This window comes from Camelina sativa, chromosome 11 (assembly GCF_030686135.1).
Source record: "Camelina sativa cultivar CO46 ecotype springtype chromosome 11, ASM3068613v1".
Taxonomy (NCBI): domain Eukaryota; kingdom Viridiplantae; phylum Streptophyta; class Magnoliopsida; order Brassicales; family Brassicaceae; genus Camelina; species Camelina sativa.
The window spans coordinates 9592086-9610958 of record NC_141890.1 but is presented as its reverse complement, the minus strand read 5'-3'; the positions used below and the strand labels follow the sequence as shown (position 1 = coordinate 9610958).

Sequence of the window (18873 nt, the reverse complement as noted above, 5' to 3'; positions counted from 1 at the left end):
ATTTTCGTCCTTTTGATCTTTTACAATTTACTATATATGTCTTTTTCCGTTTGCTCATGTCTGGTTTATTTATTTCATCGTCTTATTCTTTCGCATCAAATCTGTCATGGAGGAAGAATCGTCATGAGCTCTTTGTGTCTTAGTTATTTATTCAAGTATCCTTGAGGAGAGATATACTTAATTACGATGCTTCATGGAAAGTGGGATGATAATTTAAGGTGATTAGCACGTCATCATTGCTCAGTTCATTGGATAATTCAATGTCATGATTTTTGAGAATTGAGATTCGCATATACTTTTTTTTGTTAATATGATAGTTTATATGGATACATTGTTCCCATTTAACCATGTATTTGGCAATATGCAGTGTTCAAGGAGTTGCAGAGTGATAGTAAAAGTATTTATTATGCTCACGTCTTAATTTCTAAGGACAAACAGAAAGATGCAAAGTAACAACAAGACCATTTCAGAGGCCCAATTGCTAATTAATCACAAGGATCATGTTGCCGACCTAGAAAGCTGTTGAGGAAACAACTAAAAGAGAAGGTACCAAAACAATTATTTTTGAAATCCACGTGCATAAGTACGCTGAACTTTGTAAACCAATTTACCAAATTCCAAATTATTATTTTTTGTTACTTTATCTAAAACTTTGCAGAACAAGTATGCCTTCAAGTAGGAAAATGTTTCTAAGGATTTCGGGGAGTTGACAATGGAGAAAAAAAAAACATTCCATCCCACTATTTCAGTTCACTCACTTTTCTATTATATCGCCGGAGAACATTTTAAGCATTTGGAACTCGAAGCAGACCAATAAATTACATATATGCTAATTGCCATGTGCCCTAAGCAAGTAAGTAACACATAATTTAGAAAGTCGTAGTGGTTCTTTGTGCTAATACTCCTATATTATATGATTTCAACACTTTTAATTCCGTGCGTATGCTAGGAGCAAATACTAGTGGGTTATATGACTTATGGGTTTAACCGTTTAAGAGGAAAGACCTCAAGTTGACCTCGTAAATAAAAGACAGTGGACGAGATTCTTGCGGCTTCCATGCAGATGTTGCCCAATCATCGTTAAAGCCACCACCACGTGTGCACGTCTTTCAGATTTAATTGTACTTGTAAAAGAAACAAATTGCTGTTTTAATCGAATAATGTAAGTTTATTATACTTTTAGACTTATCTAGATCTCTCCTAACAGCTTCGACACTGCAACGAGGCAACTGACTTCCATCTATATAACATTTGTTTTCATATCTTTAAGACTTTGACGTATAGTTTATTCGGACGAAGGTTAAAGCTAGAGCTTGAATTTGAGAAACCATGACGTAATCACCTCATTAGAGTTCGAATTTGAGATTGTATGATGAAATATATTTTGTAATAAGTCCGGTATTTCAGATCACTAGTTTCGTGCTATGGTCTACTAAATATTCAAAAACTGTATACCGTAAAATAACAAAGATTTCAGTAAAATAACAGGAAATAAGGTTTTTTTTTTTTTCCTACACAGATATCATAGGTGCATTTTGCACTTTCATACAAAGAACAGATATGAGTTATGTATTGTTTGGTTTTGTAATAAACTATTTTTGTATAATTTAATTCAGAGATTCACTGATTCAGTATGAGTTTTTTTTTCTTTCCAATTTTTGAAAGGTGGGATTTGGGATCTAGTTAACTAATGACAAAATAAAATAAAAATGTAAATTGGTGGAAGATATATATTTGTTGGGCTTTATCTAACAAATACTGGGCTTTTGTATTGGCATCCCTTGGCATAAGAGCTTCTCCAACGAGGCCTCTTACCATGTCTCTTATGTTAAAATTGGGCAAAAAATAAATCAAAAACACAGAAAAGCAAAAGAGACAGTTCTAATTTCGGATCAATAAAAGCTTCTCTCCAACGGTAAGGATACTATTCTGAGGTTTTTAATTTTTTTAATAATATACTTTGTACTTTTTGAAAATAAGAACTTGTGAAAGAGTAATAAAATTTTTGCTCTTCCAATAGTGAAATTTTTATTGGGATTCTTAATTTTGAAAAAAAATATTTGTCAAAAATATTATTTATGAAATGAAAATATTTTAAGTAAAACATAATTACTTTGAATGTTTAAATATTTCAAATTGTATAAAAATGAGAAATAATAGCATTTCATAATTTTTTAAACATTAATTTTTAAACTTACAAATTATAATTACATAGTAAAAATAGGAATACAAATCATAAATAGGATAATAGATTAGTTGTAATCTTGATTGTAACCTTGATTTGTGCCAAACTTTTGTCATATATGCTCAATCAAATCATCTTGCAAGCTTTCATTTGTTCTTTTATCACGAACGTCATTTCGCGTGATCATTATCTCGGTGATGTTTGAAAGCCTCGCAGTAGGAAGTGCGTAATCCACATGTGAACTTCTGTTTGATTGTATTTGTTCGAATTCTGCATCATTAAACTGTATGTACCCATCGCGTTTGTCTTCTACTATCATATGTTGGGTACACACAGTTTAATGCTGCAGAATTCGAACAAATACAATCAAACAGAAGTTCACATGTGGACTACGCACTTCTTACTGCGAGGCTTTCAAACATCACCGAGATGATGATTACGCGAAATGATGTTCGTGATAAAAGAACAAATGAACGCTTGCAAAATGATTTGATTGAGCATATATGACAAAAGTTTGGCACAAATCAAGATTACAATCAAGATTACAACTAATCTATTATCCCATTTATGATTTGTATTCCTATTTTTACTATGTTTTTATAATTTTTAAGTTTAAAAATTAATGTTTAAAAAATTATGAAATGCTATTATTTCTCATTTTTATACAATTTAAAATATTTAAACATTCAAAGTAATTATGTTTTACTTAAAATATTTTCATTTCATAAATAATATTTTTGACAAATATTTTTTTTCAAAATTAAAAACTCCAATAAAAATTTCATCATTGGAAGAGCAAAATTTTTATTACTCTTTCACAAATTCTTATTTTAAGAAAGTACAAAATATATTATTAAAAAAATTAAAAACCTCAAAATAGTATTTTCACCGTTGGAAGCTCCAAGAACGTTATTTTCTCTTTTGTTTTAATAGTCATGAAATAAAGAACTCATGAAAGTCATGAGTCATCATGACAATCCACTTCGTATAAACGATTCTAACAGAACTCAGTGATCTTAATAAAGACTAAAGAAAGTCATTACAATCCTATCAAAATGTTAACTCTCTTTTTTTTTTTTTCTTCTTTTTGGTGTAAATCTTAAATATATTCAAAAGCAAATGATACCCATTACAGAGGAATGTTTCAATGTTTGTAAACTTAAGACTAAGAAGAAATACCAACTAAAGCACGAGCGTGTAAACAATTTTTATAAGGTAATACGATGATTGATATCTTAGATCCCACGACAACTTCTAAATATATTTAAGCATTAAGTGTATATAACTAAGCTATTGAATGTAGAGTACTTTATTTACTCTTTAGCTTATCGGATAATGGTTATCTCATAAACCAAAGTCACCAAAAGCGACAGGACACAAAGGTTTGTTTAGTTAAAAGCTACATGCATAAGAATGCATAAATTAGACTATTAGGATTCCTCCTATTACTTAGGATATCTTTTTGCTGTTGATTCATTCCATGCCAAGGATATTATAGTTTTTTGAACATTTTTGACTATATGGCATCTTTTGTCTCACAAGATATTCTTGTTTAAGATCATATATATGAAGATATTGTTTCTAGATTAATGTATATGGATAACAAACCATTAAATATATGTGTTATACTGATTACAGGAAAAATACAATCGAACATTGACAGGATAATGAGAATTAGGAACACAGTTTAACAGTCAAGGAAAAAAATCTATCTAATTGTACTCTATTAGATTCCTAGATAACCTTAACCTTATATTTTCTTTTCAAGATTACCTTAACCCAAGTTTAAATTTTTTTCACAGAAAAAGAAGAGAATAACTAAACATTCACATCATTTTAAAATAAGATTCGATATCATCAAAATACAGTACATTCTTAAATCTTGGAATTTATCATATCAATAAAACATAATTTGATCTAATTTGTGATTCGTTATTAACTTTATAGGTCTAATACTAGACAACAAGTTTACTCTAAAAGAAAACTTAGTTCTTGATGTAAATAATTCTCTTTCGTTCGTATATCGGGTCATTTAAAGATTTAGAAAGCAAAACTCTCCTAAAAATTGATTGAATCTTTTTTATTTGAAAATTCTTATCATTTAGAAAATCAAATATAAAATCTCTAAAAATAAGTAGATTTTAATTATATTTGTAATGTGTAATTTTGTCATATCATTTATATTTAAAATTTTAATTATTATTTGTATTTCATATATTCTCTATTTCTATTTACGGTTGTGAATTATTTATTATAATATAATAAACGATCGACATAGCTTGTGATAAGATAATGTTATTATTATATCCCATCATCCCTCAACTTAAGCTATATATTAATGGTCCACATTCTATAGAGGTGAAGCATGTGACCTCGTATTATATTTATGCACAAACAATAAATTCTTATTCCAAATATATATAAACACCTCATAAAAAAATATTCAATTGAAACTAATTATGAAAGTAAGCTTTTCTTTTGTGCCAAACTAGAATTTTCCCCTCGACTATATGAATAGGGTGGTCCAATAATTATTTTGCAATTTATAATATGTATTAAATAGGTACTCCATATAATTTCTCACTTTATTGCAATTTGCAAGCATCAACATCTTCCGAATTTTAATATTAACAAAGGGTCCAGAAATTTTAAATCTTAGTACGTATTTCGAAACAACTTGATATCAATCTCTCTATAGTTGCTTAATTTATTATTTGGATTGACAAAAATAGAATGGGACGAAGTTGTATCATATTATACAGAAAAATAAGGAGATTTCTTATACATTATTGGTCAAAGACTCGAGCAAATGGAAAATTATTTTATAATATCACATGTATTTTACATCAGATTGTCCAACCAATTCAATTCGTGGTGATCATACCGATCCAAGAAGCCAAATTAATCGCCATTTTGGTATATGTATGATCTGTGTCCATGTGTTCCCTATTAGCCTACTACTACTTTGAGCAGTTAATTAATTAATTGAGGTTCTGTAAAAAATACGTAAGTTTTACAAAACAATTTCTTGTTTTTTTTTTGGCACCTTGAAGAATCCTTTTAATAGTCAAATTCAATACTATTAAAAGTGAGGAAGATAACGACACGAGTCAATTTGTTACACTGGTTTTTTTTTTTTTAAGAATAGAAACCCCAACAAACGTCTCATTTCTATCTCAGCTTAGTTGTAAACTTGTAATGTATCTCTAGAAATATATAAAAAAATTTCCAAAATACAATTTACAAGGGAAATTTCCCCTGGAAATCCAAATAAACGTAAATTTTCATGTTATTCCAAATCTGAAAAAAATCATATTTTCTTGGACACTTTTTTTTTGTTTTTGTATTTCAATTTCCCACAAATGATAAAAAAAAAAAAAAAAAAAAAAAAAATAGTGTCTTCTCGGTAGTAGTAGGATGAAGACGGAGTCATAAGAAGAAATGACATAATGGCTAGTCAAAAACCGCCAAAATTGTTATGTTGTAATTAAGACTTAATATCTTAGTCAAAATAACATCTCTTGTTCCCAATAAAGCATAATTAGTCACTTAATTTCAAACTTATAGCACACCTTTCACACATCAACAATACCTTCTTCTTCTTCTTCTTCTTCATCATCCTCTCTCTTTTTCTCTGTCCTCTCTCTCTCTCAAACCTGTAATCATGGCAGCTCCTTTGATCATCAAGAACCAAACAGATCACCGACAAGATCCGAATCCAAACCCGAATCATCTCTCCTCTTTGATTCAAGAAGCCAAATCAATCGCCAAAATATCTCTCCCAATGATCTTAACTGGTTTACTTCTCTACTCTCGTTCAATGATCTCAATGCTCTTCCTCGGCCGTCTCAACGATCTCTCTGCTCTCTCCGGCGGCTCGCTCGCACTCGGCTTTGCAAACATCACAGGCTACTCTCTCCTCTCCGGTCTCTCTATTGGTATGGAACCCATCTGTGTTCAAGCCTTTGGCGCCAAAAGATTCAAACTTTTAGGCCTTGCTTTGCAAAGAACCACACTTTTGCTTCTCCTCTGTTCTCTTCCCATCTCTATCCTCTGGCTCAACATCAAAAAGATCCTTTTGTTCTTCGGACAAGACGAAGAAATCTCGAACCAAGCTGAGATCTTTATCCTCTTCTCTCTCCCTGATCTGATTCTCCAATCTTTTTTACACCCTATCCGTATCTACCTCCGATCTCAATCGATCACTCTTCCTCTTACTTACTCTGCTTTCTTCGCCGTATTGCTCCACATTCCGATCAACTACCTTCTCGTTTCTTCCCTTGGTCTCGGACTTAAAGGAGTCGCTTTGGGAGCAATCTGGACTAATGTCAATCTCTTAGGGTTTCTGATCATCTATATTGTGTTTTCCGGTGTTTACGACAAGACTTGGGGAGGGTTTTCGATGGATTGTTTTAAAGGATGGAGATCTCTAATGAAGTTAGCAATCCCTAGCTGTGTCTCGGTTTGTCTCGAATGGTGGTGGTACGAAATCATGATTCTTCTATGTGGACTGTTACTTAACCCGCAAGCAACTGTGGCATCTATGGGAATCTTGATCCAAACCACCGCTTTGGTCTACATTTTCCCTTCTTCTCTTAGTGTTAGCGTTTCGACACGTGTTGGGAACGAACTAGGTGTGAATCAGCCTGATAAAGCGAAAGTAGCCGCGAGAACAGGACTAGGTTTAAGCCTAGGTTTAGGTTTATTCGCCATGTTTTTCGCTTTCATGGTGAGGAACTGCTGGGCTAGATTGTTCACGGATGAGGAAGAGATTGTGAAGTTGACTTCTATGGTTTTGCCTATCATAGGGCTTTGCGAGCTAGGGAACTGTCCTCAGACCACAGTTTGTGGAGTGTTGAGAGGAAGTGCGAGACCTAAGTTAGGAGCAAACATAAACTTGTGTTGTTTCTACTTTGTGGGAATGCCAGTGGCTATATGGTTAAGTTTCTTTAGTGGGTTTGACTTCAAGGGACTGTGGCTCGGTCTCTTTGCGGCGCAAGGATCATGCCTGGTTTCGATGTTGGTTGTGTTGGCTACGACTGATTGGGAAGTCGAAGTTCATAGATCAAAAGAGCTCATGACTAGATCATGTGATGGTGAAGACGATGGGAACACGACCCCGTTTTTGTTGGATTCTTTGGATATAGAAGAAAGTGGGAATTATAGGCATTTGAATGTGTTTTAAAAACCTTGTCTCTCCATGTTTTGATTTATTGGCATCTAACGAGATTCGTTTCATTGTACACTCAACTCTTCTAATTGATTATTTTAGGATGAAACATTTGATTTGTGAGATATATTTGATTTTAAGTAATGAATGTTACAAAGGTTGTTTGATTTGATTGTAAAAAGCTTTAATAATCAATAGTATTTAATAACCTGTCCATTTAAAAAAAAAATAAAAATAAATCATGAGAGTGAATTTGTTGTCATGAGAATGACTTTTAAAATTGAATATAAAACATAAAACTATCCTTTTCAAGTGGTTTGAGTTGTTATATAAAGTATATGAATCTGGTTAAGCAATTAAAGGACAAGATAGAAGTTGGTTTCGTTGCCGGGAAATTCTTATGCAAGAGAAAAATAATATACATGCATGTTTTAAGTGGTCCTCCTGTGTACGCGTGACGTTTACGTGATAAAGCGCGTGTGTAAGTAAGGAGTTTGTGTAACTTTTTTGACGACGGCAAGAAAAGTTTAAGGTCGTCGTTTGCGACAGCCGACGCCGTGAACGACCTGGTCTCTTTGTCGTCTCCTTCGTTTTTTTTTTCCACTAACAACGCCGACTAACCCGTTTACCCGACTCGTTTCATAGTTTCAGTCCACTTTTATTTTTCTTTGGTTTCCCATGAGTTGGATAAAGTATAATAATATAATGCAACTTTAGAACTTTTTTTTTGACAATACAACTTTAGAAGTCAAATCTGAATTACAAATTTTACGACCATTTGGTTATAACAAACTCATGGTGTAAATTTGAACTTTTTTTTATAGACTACTAAAAATGTAACAAACTCATGGTGTGGTGGTAAGGAACAAAAATGGCCCATAAGATGAAGCATGAACGAAGGAGAATTAGTTATGAACTTGCCACTAACATCAAATATATATTTTCCCTCAACTGTCCCAACTTGCTTTTATATAACTATAGCTTCTAATGTCTTTCATCCTCCATCACCTCTTCTTTTCTTGTTTTTTCTCTTCAATTATTTTGTCTAGATCTATAATTTAAACTTCTAAGACACTTGCATAATCTTTTGGATTTTTGTATTATATTGATATATCATGGTTTTTATGGTTTTTAACCATGATATTAGGAGTCTTTTAGAGTCTTTTGATTTGTTTTGTAAGGATGTTTTAGAGTTTTAACAGATTTTCTAGGATTTTGGAATGAAAAGAGCAAAATGGAGCAATTAGAAGGGATTTTGGAGCAATTCAGTTAAGGAAGAGAACTTGGAGCCGAGGAAGGATGAGAGTGTCGATCGACACTGCCTTAGCATCGATCGACACCATGTTTAGCCGAGAGAGAAGTAAGTTTTGGAAATTTTACAAATCTACCCCAAAGTTTTCTATATTTGCATCTTTAGTCCCTTACGTGTTTTTTGACATATAAATAGTATTTTTAGGTTTTAGAAACTTTTAAGTTATTTTCTAGCAAGTTTTATTTTTCTGCAACCCTGTGAGATTTTGAGAGCTTTTGGGAGAGAGAGATCTGAACTGCTTTGAGAGAAGAATTCTTGAACTCCCTCTTTACTATTTTAATTTCAATTGCTTATTATTCAGAATTATGTCTTGTTCTTCATTAAACATGTCTGAGTAGTTTGCTTGTTAGGTTCAGGGTTTTCACAGGGATTTTATGGTTTATTAGATCTGTTTATTTAGGATTCATTATCTTTCTAGATCTTCATCATAGGTTGTTCTTAATGCTAGATCTTTGATTAGTCATCTGAATTTAGATCTTAGGATTATTAATTGATATGAGAATATAATTGATTTTCTTGATAAAACCTCTTGATGAGGAAAATTACTTTCTGCAAAGAGATTTGATTTAGTAATTTTGTGAACTTATCTAAACCTGTTTTTAAAGCTGATTTTTTAATCTAGAATTTTGCAAAGAGATTTGGATTTTCTGGTTTTACATTTAGATTATATTTGCAATGAGAACTGATTTATTTTACAGAAGAGTTTAGAGTTCTAGATCTGATTTTTAAATGCTTGAATCCTAATTAATTTATTGATTTGATATTCCATAATTTTCTGAAAAATTCCCTAGAACTAGCTATTTGATCTTCTGAATTTACAACAGTTTTATTTAATATTTTTCATTGTTATTTCGATTAAATTAATCTGTTTAACTTAATTATAAAACTCTTTATTGTGTAGTCTTGAGTCTTTGTGGATTTGATCCCTAAATACTACAATTGATCTCTTAATTTGAGAGAATAGCTCTAGGATAAATTTGAGCATTAAAGTTCGATCCCGCTACAATGAGTTCTATAGTTCTATAATTCCAAAACTTTAGCTTTGAATATTATATCTTTGCTAATCTGGTAAATTTGGTATCCACCACAACACCAATACTAATAATATATGTAAAGAGAGAATATCACATCCAACAAAAGCCAACGAATACGAAGATGTATATTGGCGAAAACGAAACCTTTCCTGTAAAAGCCAGCCTTGGATTCAATATTCAATAAAACAATAAGAGGAAACAACTTTCTATGAAGAAAAATAAAAAGAGACCTAAAGAATAAGTTATATAGACCCCAATAGAATACCCATTTTAGATCAGCTCCAAGAACAATGCTTCTTGTTTGCTTGTTAAACCTACATCGTTTAGAGTCGATGAGCATTCCCCATTGCCAAAAGCATGCCGTGGAAAAGGCCTTACCTGTTTTTGATCACACAAACATTACCAACTAAGAATAAAAGAAAGTCTCCAACGAAATTTTGAATATAGCATTTTTTTGGCACAAACCACTTACCAGCCTGTAAGTGTTGGGCTTCACAACTCTACAGATGTCCATAAAGTCGAAAAGTGACTGCATATGAGAAAGAAGACATGCTTAGTGGGTTGTAAGGTTTTTCATATTGTCTGAGGATAAATGAAGCTGCTTTTGGGATACTCACTTGGAGTTTGTCGGATTTAAGGAACCGGCGGCCATGGCGGGTGCCATCTGGCAGTCTGACTTGAAGTGTAATGGAGTTCTCTACGCCTGCTGGTGGCTCCTGAGGCAGAGACGCTTCCTTGGTAACTAATTGCCTTTCCAGCTCCTAGTAAGAGAAATAAAAAAATTGGTTTTTCAAGAATCTGAAGAAACTCATCCAAATACCGCCTACAGCTTAGTACCTATGAGACTTTAAACCTAGTAGGGAGGCTAGTTCTAACTATTTTTTCGTAAATGCAAGAAAGTATAGACATCCATTTTCCAAAGGTTTATTTGGTTTGGGTACTCTTTCTCTATTCAAGTGCAGGATCTTGGTAACCACTCAAAACATAACATTCGGGATAACCTGTTCACACACAGGATTAGAGAGACTCATGTATAACCAGAAGCGCACCTGTTCCTCTTCGACCTTCCTGCGAGCTTCTTCCTCCTTTCTCTTTGCTTCTTCAAGAGCTTCTACTCTAGCAGCTTCTTCTGCCAATAGACGAGCCTCAGCCTTTACCCTGTCAGCTTCCAGCGATGCAAGATACGCATCGTCCTACATGAGTTCACATTTCAACAAAGAAAAAACTTATCAATCCCTTCGAAACCTAAAAGAGTTAAACTCTTTGCCCATTACTTTTATTCTGTCACAAGGATAGATCAATTAAAAAAGTAATCTCCAAACAACTTTGGGGAGGAAAGAAACAAAAAAATATTTCTAACCTGCTGTTCTCGAATCAACCTTTGAGCTGTCAATGACGGTGAGGGTGGACGCTGTGTCCTTCGCGGATAAGATGGTGCATAAGGAACACGATATTCACTATTAGGAATGCTTCCAAACATGGCAGCCTCTAGCATGACAGCTTCATCATGTTCCTCAGACGAAATGCCTCCCCACTTAAACCAAACATGTAATAAGAGTAATAGCTCAGCCACTAATTACTCTAGGATTCTTACTTGAAAGTAAAGGTAATCTGATTAATAAATATAGGAAACACACATATATGCTTCACTACCTCAGAAGGAAAACCATTGTCAGCATCAGTTGAATGAATAATTGCATCTTGGGGAAGATCATCATTAAGTGGGGCCCGAGATCGAGAAACCGCACGTCTTGGTCTGTGCCTAACACGGGGTTCAATGAGTTCCTCGTCAACATAATCAGGGTCATAATCATAGTCATCGTCGTCGTCATCATCATCATCATCATCATAGTCATCGTCGTCGTCGTCATCATCATCATCCTCAGACAGTGAGCTAGGTGCTGCGAGTCTACACATGTAAAAACAATTTCTTGGGACATTTTCTAGGAAAAACAGAAGACAAACTGATGGACTACAAAAGGTGTTCCAAAACAAAACAGAACAAACTAACCTTCCATTTGAGGCTCGGGTACCCTGCTGTCCTGGAATAGGAAAAACTTCAGAGGCTTCTCTTTCTGAGGATGAAGCCTTCCAACCTTCACTGCGCAACACTTCTTCCTCTGCTGACTGCACTGTGACAGGTTTTGCTGCGTTATCATCATCTTCCATGCGAGACTGATCATTTTCAGGCGACTGATTCCTTGGTACCTATATGACAATAGAAACCACTGAATAAATCTTGTGACTTCAAGGTAAACAGAAAACGAGCAGGCTATGCCTATCCCTAATTATTAAGTTTTAAATACTTTCCATTATCGAAGCAAAACTTACCCCAGTCTCCATTTTTGAGGCCTCAATAGCAGCTCGAATCATATCTTCTTCTATGTCATTGTAATCAACAGGTATAGCATTCCTACTTTGTCCGGTTGGAGCAGACTGACTATCATCATTAGATTCTAAAATGACCGCCTCTTGGGGAGCTGGACTATGAGCTCGAGATGTCTGGGTCACATCCTCGATAGAAGGAGCATCATTAGATCGACCTGATGGCACACTGCTGTCCTTAACCTCTATAGGTATCTGCCTGACACCCCTTGGATGAGGTGGCATCGGAGGATCCCGGCGCGGGAAGGGGACCGTGGTTCTAGCTTCTGAGAGGGCTGGAGTCACATCACCATCTGTATCCATTGCATCACCCTGAGGGATATTAGCTTGATTTTCATATAGTCTGCACAAAGATGATAGGAAGGAGTCACACACACATGTCTAAAAAAAAAAAAAAAACATGCAAGGTAGCAACAAAGATAGAAAAGAGTGGGAGGAGGGCATACGAATTTTGATGTCCGTGATTATAGTACGCATTCACAGCTCTATTAAGATTCCCACGATATTCCTGTAACAAAGAAATCATGTAAGTTTTAGGCAAACGCTACAAGTAATACAGAGACTATAGAATGGCATAAAGCACCCAATAAATAAGTTGTAAACCCAAACTAAATTGTACACAAGAAGAAGTTTGAAGAAACTTCCAACAATCAACTTAAACCCCTCAGCATATTTAACAACCCTAAAAACAAAAAAAAAGAACGAAACTTTTTTCCCAACTTAAACCACAAAATTTCACAATGCGTATAGGTAACACAGACTTGTTTAGATAATCAATGAACAAATACCAAAATCGATAAGCTACACAGTACACAGAGCAATGAAACAGCAGAAACGTTCCAAACAAAAACTTAATCCGATCATCGGATGACCTAAATTTTGACAAAATCAACTTCAAAATTTTGAACTAAAAACAATACTATTATTAAGGGAACATATTTAGAAAAAAAAAAAGGAATTTTGATGATCAAATCCTAAAGTTACCCAAAAAGAAAAGAAAAATTCTAATCAATAGAAGAAGAAAAGTGTAAACGAATCACCTCTAGCTTCCGAACGGCGACGGCATTGGAAGCGCCGGTGATGCTCATAAAGGTGTCGATTGCTTCCTGAGTGGGTGTCGCCATTAACGAGAAACCTTGAGAGAGGAAGTATCGTCGTAGAGAAGATTTTGTGTGTGTTTGAAAAGCTGGAGTGTAGGAGGAGGCAAAGAATTAATAATGTTTTATGTAAATTCCTAAATAAATTGCAGAGTGGAAGAAGATGAATTGGATCGGCGACTCTCAGAGTTTAAAGCCTTTTTTTGGTTCTTCTTTCCTTCATTCTTTTTTTTTTTTTTTGGTTTTAGATTTTACTTTATTTTAATATTTATTCTTTTTGTAAATTTTCTTCGCTGTACGGTTCAGGAATCAGGATATTCCCCTATTTAAGATACTAATATTTAGGTTTGGGGTATCCCAAATTCCCAATCTTTACAAAAAAAAAAAAAAAAATTAATTCGATTGAATATTTTTTATATATATATATATATATATTTGAGATTTTTTCTATTAAAATATATTGTGTTCAATATTATAAATTTCTTACCTGATGCTTATTTAGTATTTACAGTTTTGTTACCACATATTTTTTCTGTCAATTGCGGTAAATATATGGAAATATAAGCCTTAAAACGTAAAAAGGCCTTAGGCCCAACAAAAAAATCTTATAAAACCCATAATCAGAAACTAGCTCATGATGATGATCATGCTCTTTTTTTTGGAGTTTGGAGAATTGTGGTCATTTGGCTTGGCTATTTCAATTTGTGTTCCAGGAACAAGCAAGTGTTTAGATTAAACTGAAACAAATCCAGTTGACTACATTTAAATATACTATTCTACACTGATTTGAAGACTATTAATAATTGATTTTTTTTTTTAATCTAGAATTGATTTGTTATTCGACTTGAACTTTTTTAGTTAGAGACACTGTGAATGTAAAATACACTAGAAAGGCCTATATCGATCAATGAAATCAAATTACACATGTCAAGGTCCCTTTTGATATTTTTTAGGCACTGGCGGCGGCAACAAGAAAGGCTGTATCGTAATTTAAAGCTATCATCAAGGTTAATATCGTCAAATCACCACTTTTAAATCCTGACAATTTCGTCTATCCTCGAAATTCAAATCTTCCTCTTACATCGGCAATTCCACAAGTGTCAGCAGCTCATTAGCTTAAGTACACGTGGCATACGCTTAATGCGTCGGAGTGTTTATTTATTAGCTGGGGTTTGTTAATTATAACGTCACTAACGTAATTAAAGAAGCAGCTGAAAAAAAAAAAAAAAAAATTAATAAACAAATGTGGAGCACAAGATTGTCTTCGTCTATTTTAAATTTATAACTTAATTTGTGGATTTTACCAGAGTCGGATCTTGATGCGACTGCTCAAACCAATTCTCCGGCGAGTACGATGGCCGGGAACAACTCGGATTCGAGTCTCTACCAGGTTTTGGTGGAGTGGTGTCAGAGAATGGAGACGAGCCAAGCGAGATTGAGGGAGGACGTTGATGACTTGCTGCTTCAGGAGGAGAGTCGAACCGGTAAGGAACCTGCGGCGGAATTGGAAACGGAGGCGGAGGCTGAGGCGGCGGATTCCTGGGATAATCCGACGGCGACTTGGGAGAGAGCGGTTTCAGGATTCTATTTCGCTGATAGTGCGTATCGGACTTTGATGGATTCGATGGGACACGCGATTCATGTAACATCTGCCGCGTCTGGAGAAATTACTTTCTGGTGAGAGACTGATAACTTCCTTCGGTGTAGTGTTCATCTATGGTGTTTTGTAGATGCTTTTGCTTAAATCAGGGAGGAGTGTACTGTTCCATTGATTTGCCTTCTGTGATCCGCTATACCTGATGAATTTAGTTTATTTAGTGAGTTTTACAAATGAAAATTCGAGATTGGAGTATCTGAATCTGCTTAAGGTTCTGTAGATTAAGCAGTTAAACAAAGTTATAATTAGTGATTCTTTGTTTATGCAAGTGGGGTAATATACTATGCGTTTCTGAGTGAAGAGATTTTTTTTTTTTTTTTGTTATCTTAGGAGTCGTTCTGCTGAGAATCTTTACCACTGGTATGCTGAGGAAGTTGTTGGCTACAGAACGATTGATGTGCTTGTAACCGAAGAATACCGTAATAGCCTTACGGGTATCAGGAATAGGGTTTGCCGTGGAGAGACTTGGACTGGTCAGTTTCCGTTTCAGAAGAAAACTGGTGAACTATTCATGGCGTTGGTGACTAAAAGCCCTGTTTATGAAAATGGTGAGCTCGTTGGTGTTGTTACTGTCTCGAGTGATGCGACGCTTTTCAATAGGATGCATCCACTAAGTAACGAGCATCAGCAACAATCACATAGTAATAGACAGCAATCAAATTCGAGAAAGCACCAATGGCACCTTCCCAGGGCTCAGATTGCTGCACCACCACAGGTTCCAGTTGTCCCACAGTATTCATCAACTGATTCAAACCTGGTAAATCTCGCATCCTGAGTGTTCGAAGTTTTTTGTACCTTTTAAAAAAAAAAAACTTGTGCAAGATGAATGATAGTTTGCTTTGCTGTTTCGTGCACAAACCAAGAAGGCGTCGAAGCTTCGACCACAGAGAAATGGAGATGATTCTGTCAATGCAAATCAGAATTCTAGGAGCCGAGATGAAAATGTTCCTGTTGTTGCCTCCACAACTTTCGAGAAGTATGGTTCACTGGTAAGTCTTTGTTGTCTACTTAAACAGGACACTTCTCATTAGAATGTCTTAGTACAATGATTCTGAATCTACATATATACTAGTGTAGGCGGATAAGTTTTTGGGGAAGCTGCAAAGAAAGATTACTGGCAACCAAGGAAATGAAGATAATGAGCCTATCTTAGGAAATGGTATAAATAAGTCAGCCTGTGGCAGTGGAGCTAGTTCTAAGGCTTCTAATGCAGTTACATATACGGCTTTCAGAGACAATGGCAATGGAAAACCAAAAAAGGCTGAAATTAGATTTTCAGATGTCTATGGGAATGGAGATGAGGATTTCAATGATGTGATACATAATGGAGACCGCTTTCAGTATATTGGGAATCTGGGACAAAGGAAACCTCCCAGAGGACTAGAGAGTGGTTTGGTGTCTGGCATGCGGGGAACAAAAATGTCGGACCTAAATGGTGAGATAGAAGATGCTTGGAATACTCGTCCTAGCGGCGATCCCTTGCCAATTCTTGGAGTCAGCATCAATAAGCAACAAACTCCTGCCAACCAAGGGAATAATAGATTCGTTACTGATTCGTCATGTGAGATACGATGGGAAGATTTACAACTTGGGGAGGAGGTCGGGAGAGGTGCATTTCGTTTACCAGAGTCTTGTACTCATTTTCACGTTTTAGATATGCAAAATTCAGTACAGATCTTTGTCTTGTATGTTTAAATCGATGATGTGTTACATCACAGGTTCATTTGCTGCGGTTCATCGTGGAGTTTGGAATGGATCAGTAAGTTTTTTGTAATGTGATTCAAAAATGGTTCCTGTATCAGTGCAGATGAGTTATTAAGTAGTCCAATCTATCTGGATCAGGATGTTGCTATTAAGGTATACTTCGAGGGTGATTACAATGCGATGACATTGACGGAGTGCAAAAAGGAGGTACGCATATTTACTTCCCTCTGCTATGCAAGTGTTTAGAGAAATAATCTGTGCCAGACAAAATAAATCAGTTGGGATCAATATCACCAGATCAACATTATGAAGAAACTGAGACATCCGAATGTGCTATTATTTATGGGAGCGGTTTGCACAGAAGAAAAATCTGCCATAGTCATGGAGTATATGCCAAGGTGAGATCATTGACCTATGGATCTGGATGTAGTGTTGCTCATTATCGAGTGTGTTGTATAAATTACCCTGTGTTCATTTTTTTCCTTCCGGTTTTGGTGATTAGAGGGAGTCTCTTCAAAATACTACATAGTTCGAATCAGCCATTGGACAAGAAACGTCGTCTAAGAATGGCACTTGATGTTGTAAGACTCTGATCTTCCAAAGACCACCTCCCTCCCAATGAAAGAAAAACATATGAAATGCTGAGCGAGTTCGGGTTCTCTATTTTTGTTGCAGGCTCGGGGAATGAATTACTTACATCGCAGAAATCCTCCAATAGTACATAGAGACTTGAAATCGTCCAATCTACTTGTGGACAGAAACTGGAATGTCAAGGTACAAAGGCTTCAGTTTACTCAAGTTGCATTCATGAATACCTGTAAACTGAGCTTATTACTGCATGTACTGACAACTCTTTCTTCCCTAGGTTGGAGACTTTGGGTTGTCAAAGTGGAAGAACGCAACCTTCTTGAGTACTAAATCCGGGAAAGGAACTGTAATGTTTCGTAAATGTCATCTCTGTTTTTTTAATCCACAAAACATTATTGGATTTCTGTTACTAATCATTTTTCATTGTTTTCTAAGTGCAGCCGCAGTGGATGGCTCCTGAAGTTCTCAGAAGTGAACCTTCGAATGAGAAGTACGGTTGATATAATATGAACATACTAAACCCTTTTTTATTCTCTTTTTTTTTTGACAATATTATTCGATAACTTGAACATTCCCTTGGAGTAAAAAAAAACTCAATACTTTCGTTGTAAACTTGTAATAGGTGTGATGTGTTCAGCTTTGGAGTCATCTTATGGGAGCTAATGACTACTTTAATACCATGGGACCGTCTAAACTCTATTCAGGTATCTCTGGAATGATGTCGTTAGGATAGTATAGCTAAATCATGAGATTGTATTAATCTTAAGATTGTAATACTATCAACTTTTAATTAGGTTGTTGGAGTAGTCGGGTTCATGGATCGACGATTAGACTTACCTGAAGGATTAAATCCCCGGATCGCATCCATAATACAGGATTGTTGGCAAACGTAAGAGTGATATATGTATAAATTGTTTCATCAAATCCACCCTCAAAACTTCGGAAAAGCGTTTTTTAATAATCTTTGTTCTCTATCCTTGGAACAGTGATCCAGCAAAACGACCTTCGTTTGAGGAATTAATTAGTCAGATGATGAGTCTCTTCCGCAAACCTGGGTCGGGTGCGCAAGAAGACGATGATTGAAGAAGGTAAATGGTTCATGGTTTTAAAAGTTTACAAGGCATAATTGTCAAAAAAAGAAAAGGTTTTCAAAGCAAGGACGTGTAAAAAAAGAAAGCATCGTCCTGATCACTTACTATACAAATGTTTCATTGTATTATACCAAACTACTATATATTTTCAATATATGAAAAAAAAGAAAGAAAGAAAGCAAAAGGCTGAATCAAAGTAACATACATACCCGTTACTAATTAGTTTATTAGAGTTAGGCTAGTGTGTTCTGTTCTGTTTTGGAATGTCTACAGAAATAGAACCTTGTTTTCCGATTAGTGGTAAAAGTTTGGTTCAATTCTCTGCAATAAAACTTGGTATGCTTTCGGTTTGAGTTCGGTTTAGTCGTAAAATGGGGATGGGAAGTGCAGCCAGAGGAGGACCTAGATGTAATTTATAAAACAAAAGGGGTGAAAAAGAGAATAAGGAGAAAAACAGAGAGATTTGGTGTCTTGTAGTGAATTGTACTGTAGTTGGTTTCTTTTTATGGGGTAGAGAAGAGAGCAGAAAATGGAAGCAAGGGGTAAGGTGACTGAGTAGTGACAATTCGTAGCTTTGCTTCTTTTGCTTTTTTATTCTCTCATTACAGCTTCCCATCACTGCGTCGTCTGTAGCTTCTCAGCACCTAATA

The 18873-nt window shown here is 35.1% G+C and overlaps 2 protein-coding genes and 1 pseudogene across 6 annotated transcripts; 2 read left to right on the top strand and 1 right to left on the bottom strand.

Moving 5' to 3' along the window:
- Positions 1 to 5729: 5729 nt before the first annotated feature.
- Positions 5730 to 7527, top strand: LOC104722726 (protein DETOXIFICATION 49 pseudogene; annotated as a pseudogene). The gene has a single exon (XR_015571085.1). The product of XR_015571085.1 is annotated as a protein DETOXIFICATION 49 pseudogene (transcript).
- Positions 7528 to 9805: 2278 nt separating this feature from the next.
- LOC104722725 (plant UBX domain-containing protein 13) lies at positions 9806 to 13487 on the bottom strand. The gene is made up of 10 exons (XM_010440938.2): positions 13127 to 13487; positions 12533 to 12594; positions 12033 to 12429; positions 11713 to 11909; positions 11355 to 11610; positions 11062 to 11235; positions 10751 to 10894; positions 10319 to 10462; positions 10174 to 10230; positions 9806 to 10079 (listed from the first exon to the last, which is right to left on the bottom strand). The coding sequence occupies exons 1-10, from the start codon at positions 13208 to 13210 to the stop codon at positions 9972 to 9974; spliced, it is 1623 nt and encodes a 540-aa protein (XP_010439240.2). The 5' UTR covers positions 13211 to 13487; the 3' UTR covers positions 9806 to 9971.
- Positions 13488 to 14282: 795 nt separating this feature from the next.
- Positions 14283 to 18407, top strand: LOC104722724 (uncharacterized). 4 transcript variants are annotated; one of them, XM_010440937.3, is made up of 14 exons: positions 14283 to 14860; positions 15171 to 15597; positions 15707 to 15829; positions 15918 to 16449; positions 16559 to 16599; positions 16683 to 16751; positions 16842 to 16942; positions 17047 to 17125; positions 17220 to 17318; positions 17410 to 17478; positions 17573 to 17622; positions 17755 to 17836; positions 17927 to 18021; positions 18119 to 18407. In XM_010440937.3, exons 1-14 carry the CDS (start codon positions 14538 to 14540, stop codon positions 18213 to 18215), a joined length of 2187 nt encoding a protein of 728 aa, XP_010439239.2. In that variant the 5' UTR covers positions 14283 to 14537; the 3' UTR covers positions 18216 to 18407. The 4 variants fall into 4 exon arrangements, 2 of the variants coding, with proteins under 2 accessions (XP_010439239.2, XP_010439238.2); XR_015572825.1 differs by having other exon boundaries at positions 14370 to 14860; positions 17568 to 17622; XM_010440936.3 differs by having other exon boundaries at positions 14370 to 14860; positions 15704 to 15829.
- Positions 18408 to 18873: the final 466 nt, after the last annotated feature.

Coding starts and splice junctions, on each gene's coding strand:
- LOC104722725 (XM_010440938.2), bottom strand. CDS start 13,210: ATGGCGACACCCACTCAGGAAGCAATCGACACCTTTATGAGCATCACC. Junction 11,910..12,032: donor CCTCAAAAATGGAGACTGGG/GTAAGTTTTGCT, acceptor ATTGTCATATAG/GTACCAAGGAATCAGTCGCC. Junction 10,895..11,061: donor GGTTGATTCGAGAACAGCAG/GTTAGAAATATT, acceptor GAACTCATGTAG/GACGATGCGTATCTTGCATC.
- LOC104722724 (XM_010440936.3), top strand. CDS start 14,538: ATGGCCGGGAACAACTCGGATTCGAGTCTCTACCAGGTTTTGGTGGAG. Junction 14,861..15,170: donor TCTGGAGAAATTACTTTCTG/GTGAGAGACTGA, acceptor TTGTTATCTTAG/GAGTCGTTCTGCTGAGAATC. Junction 16,600..16,682: donor GTGGAGTTTGGAATGGATCA/GTAAGTTTTTTG, acceptor TATCTGGATCAG/GATGTTGCTATTAAGGTATA.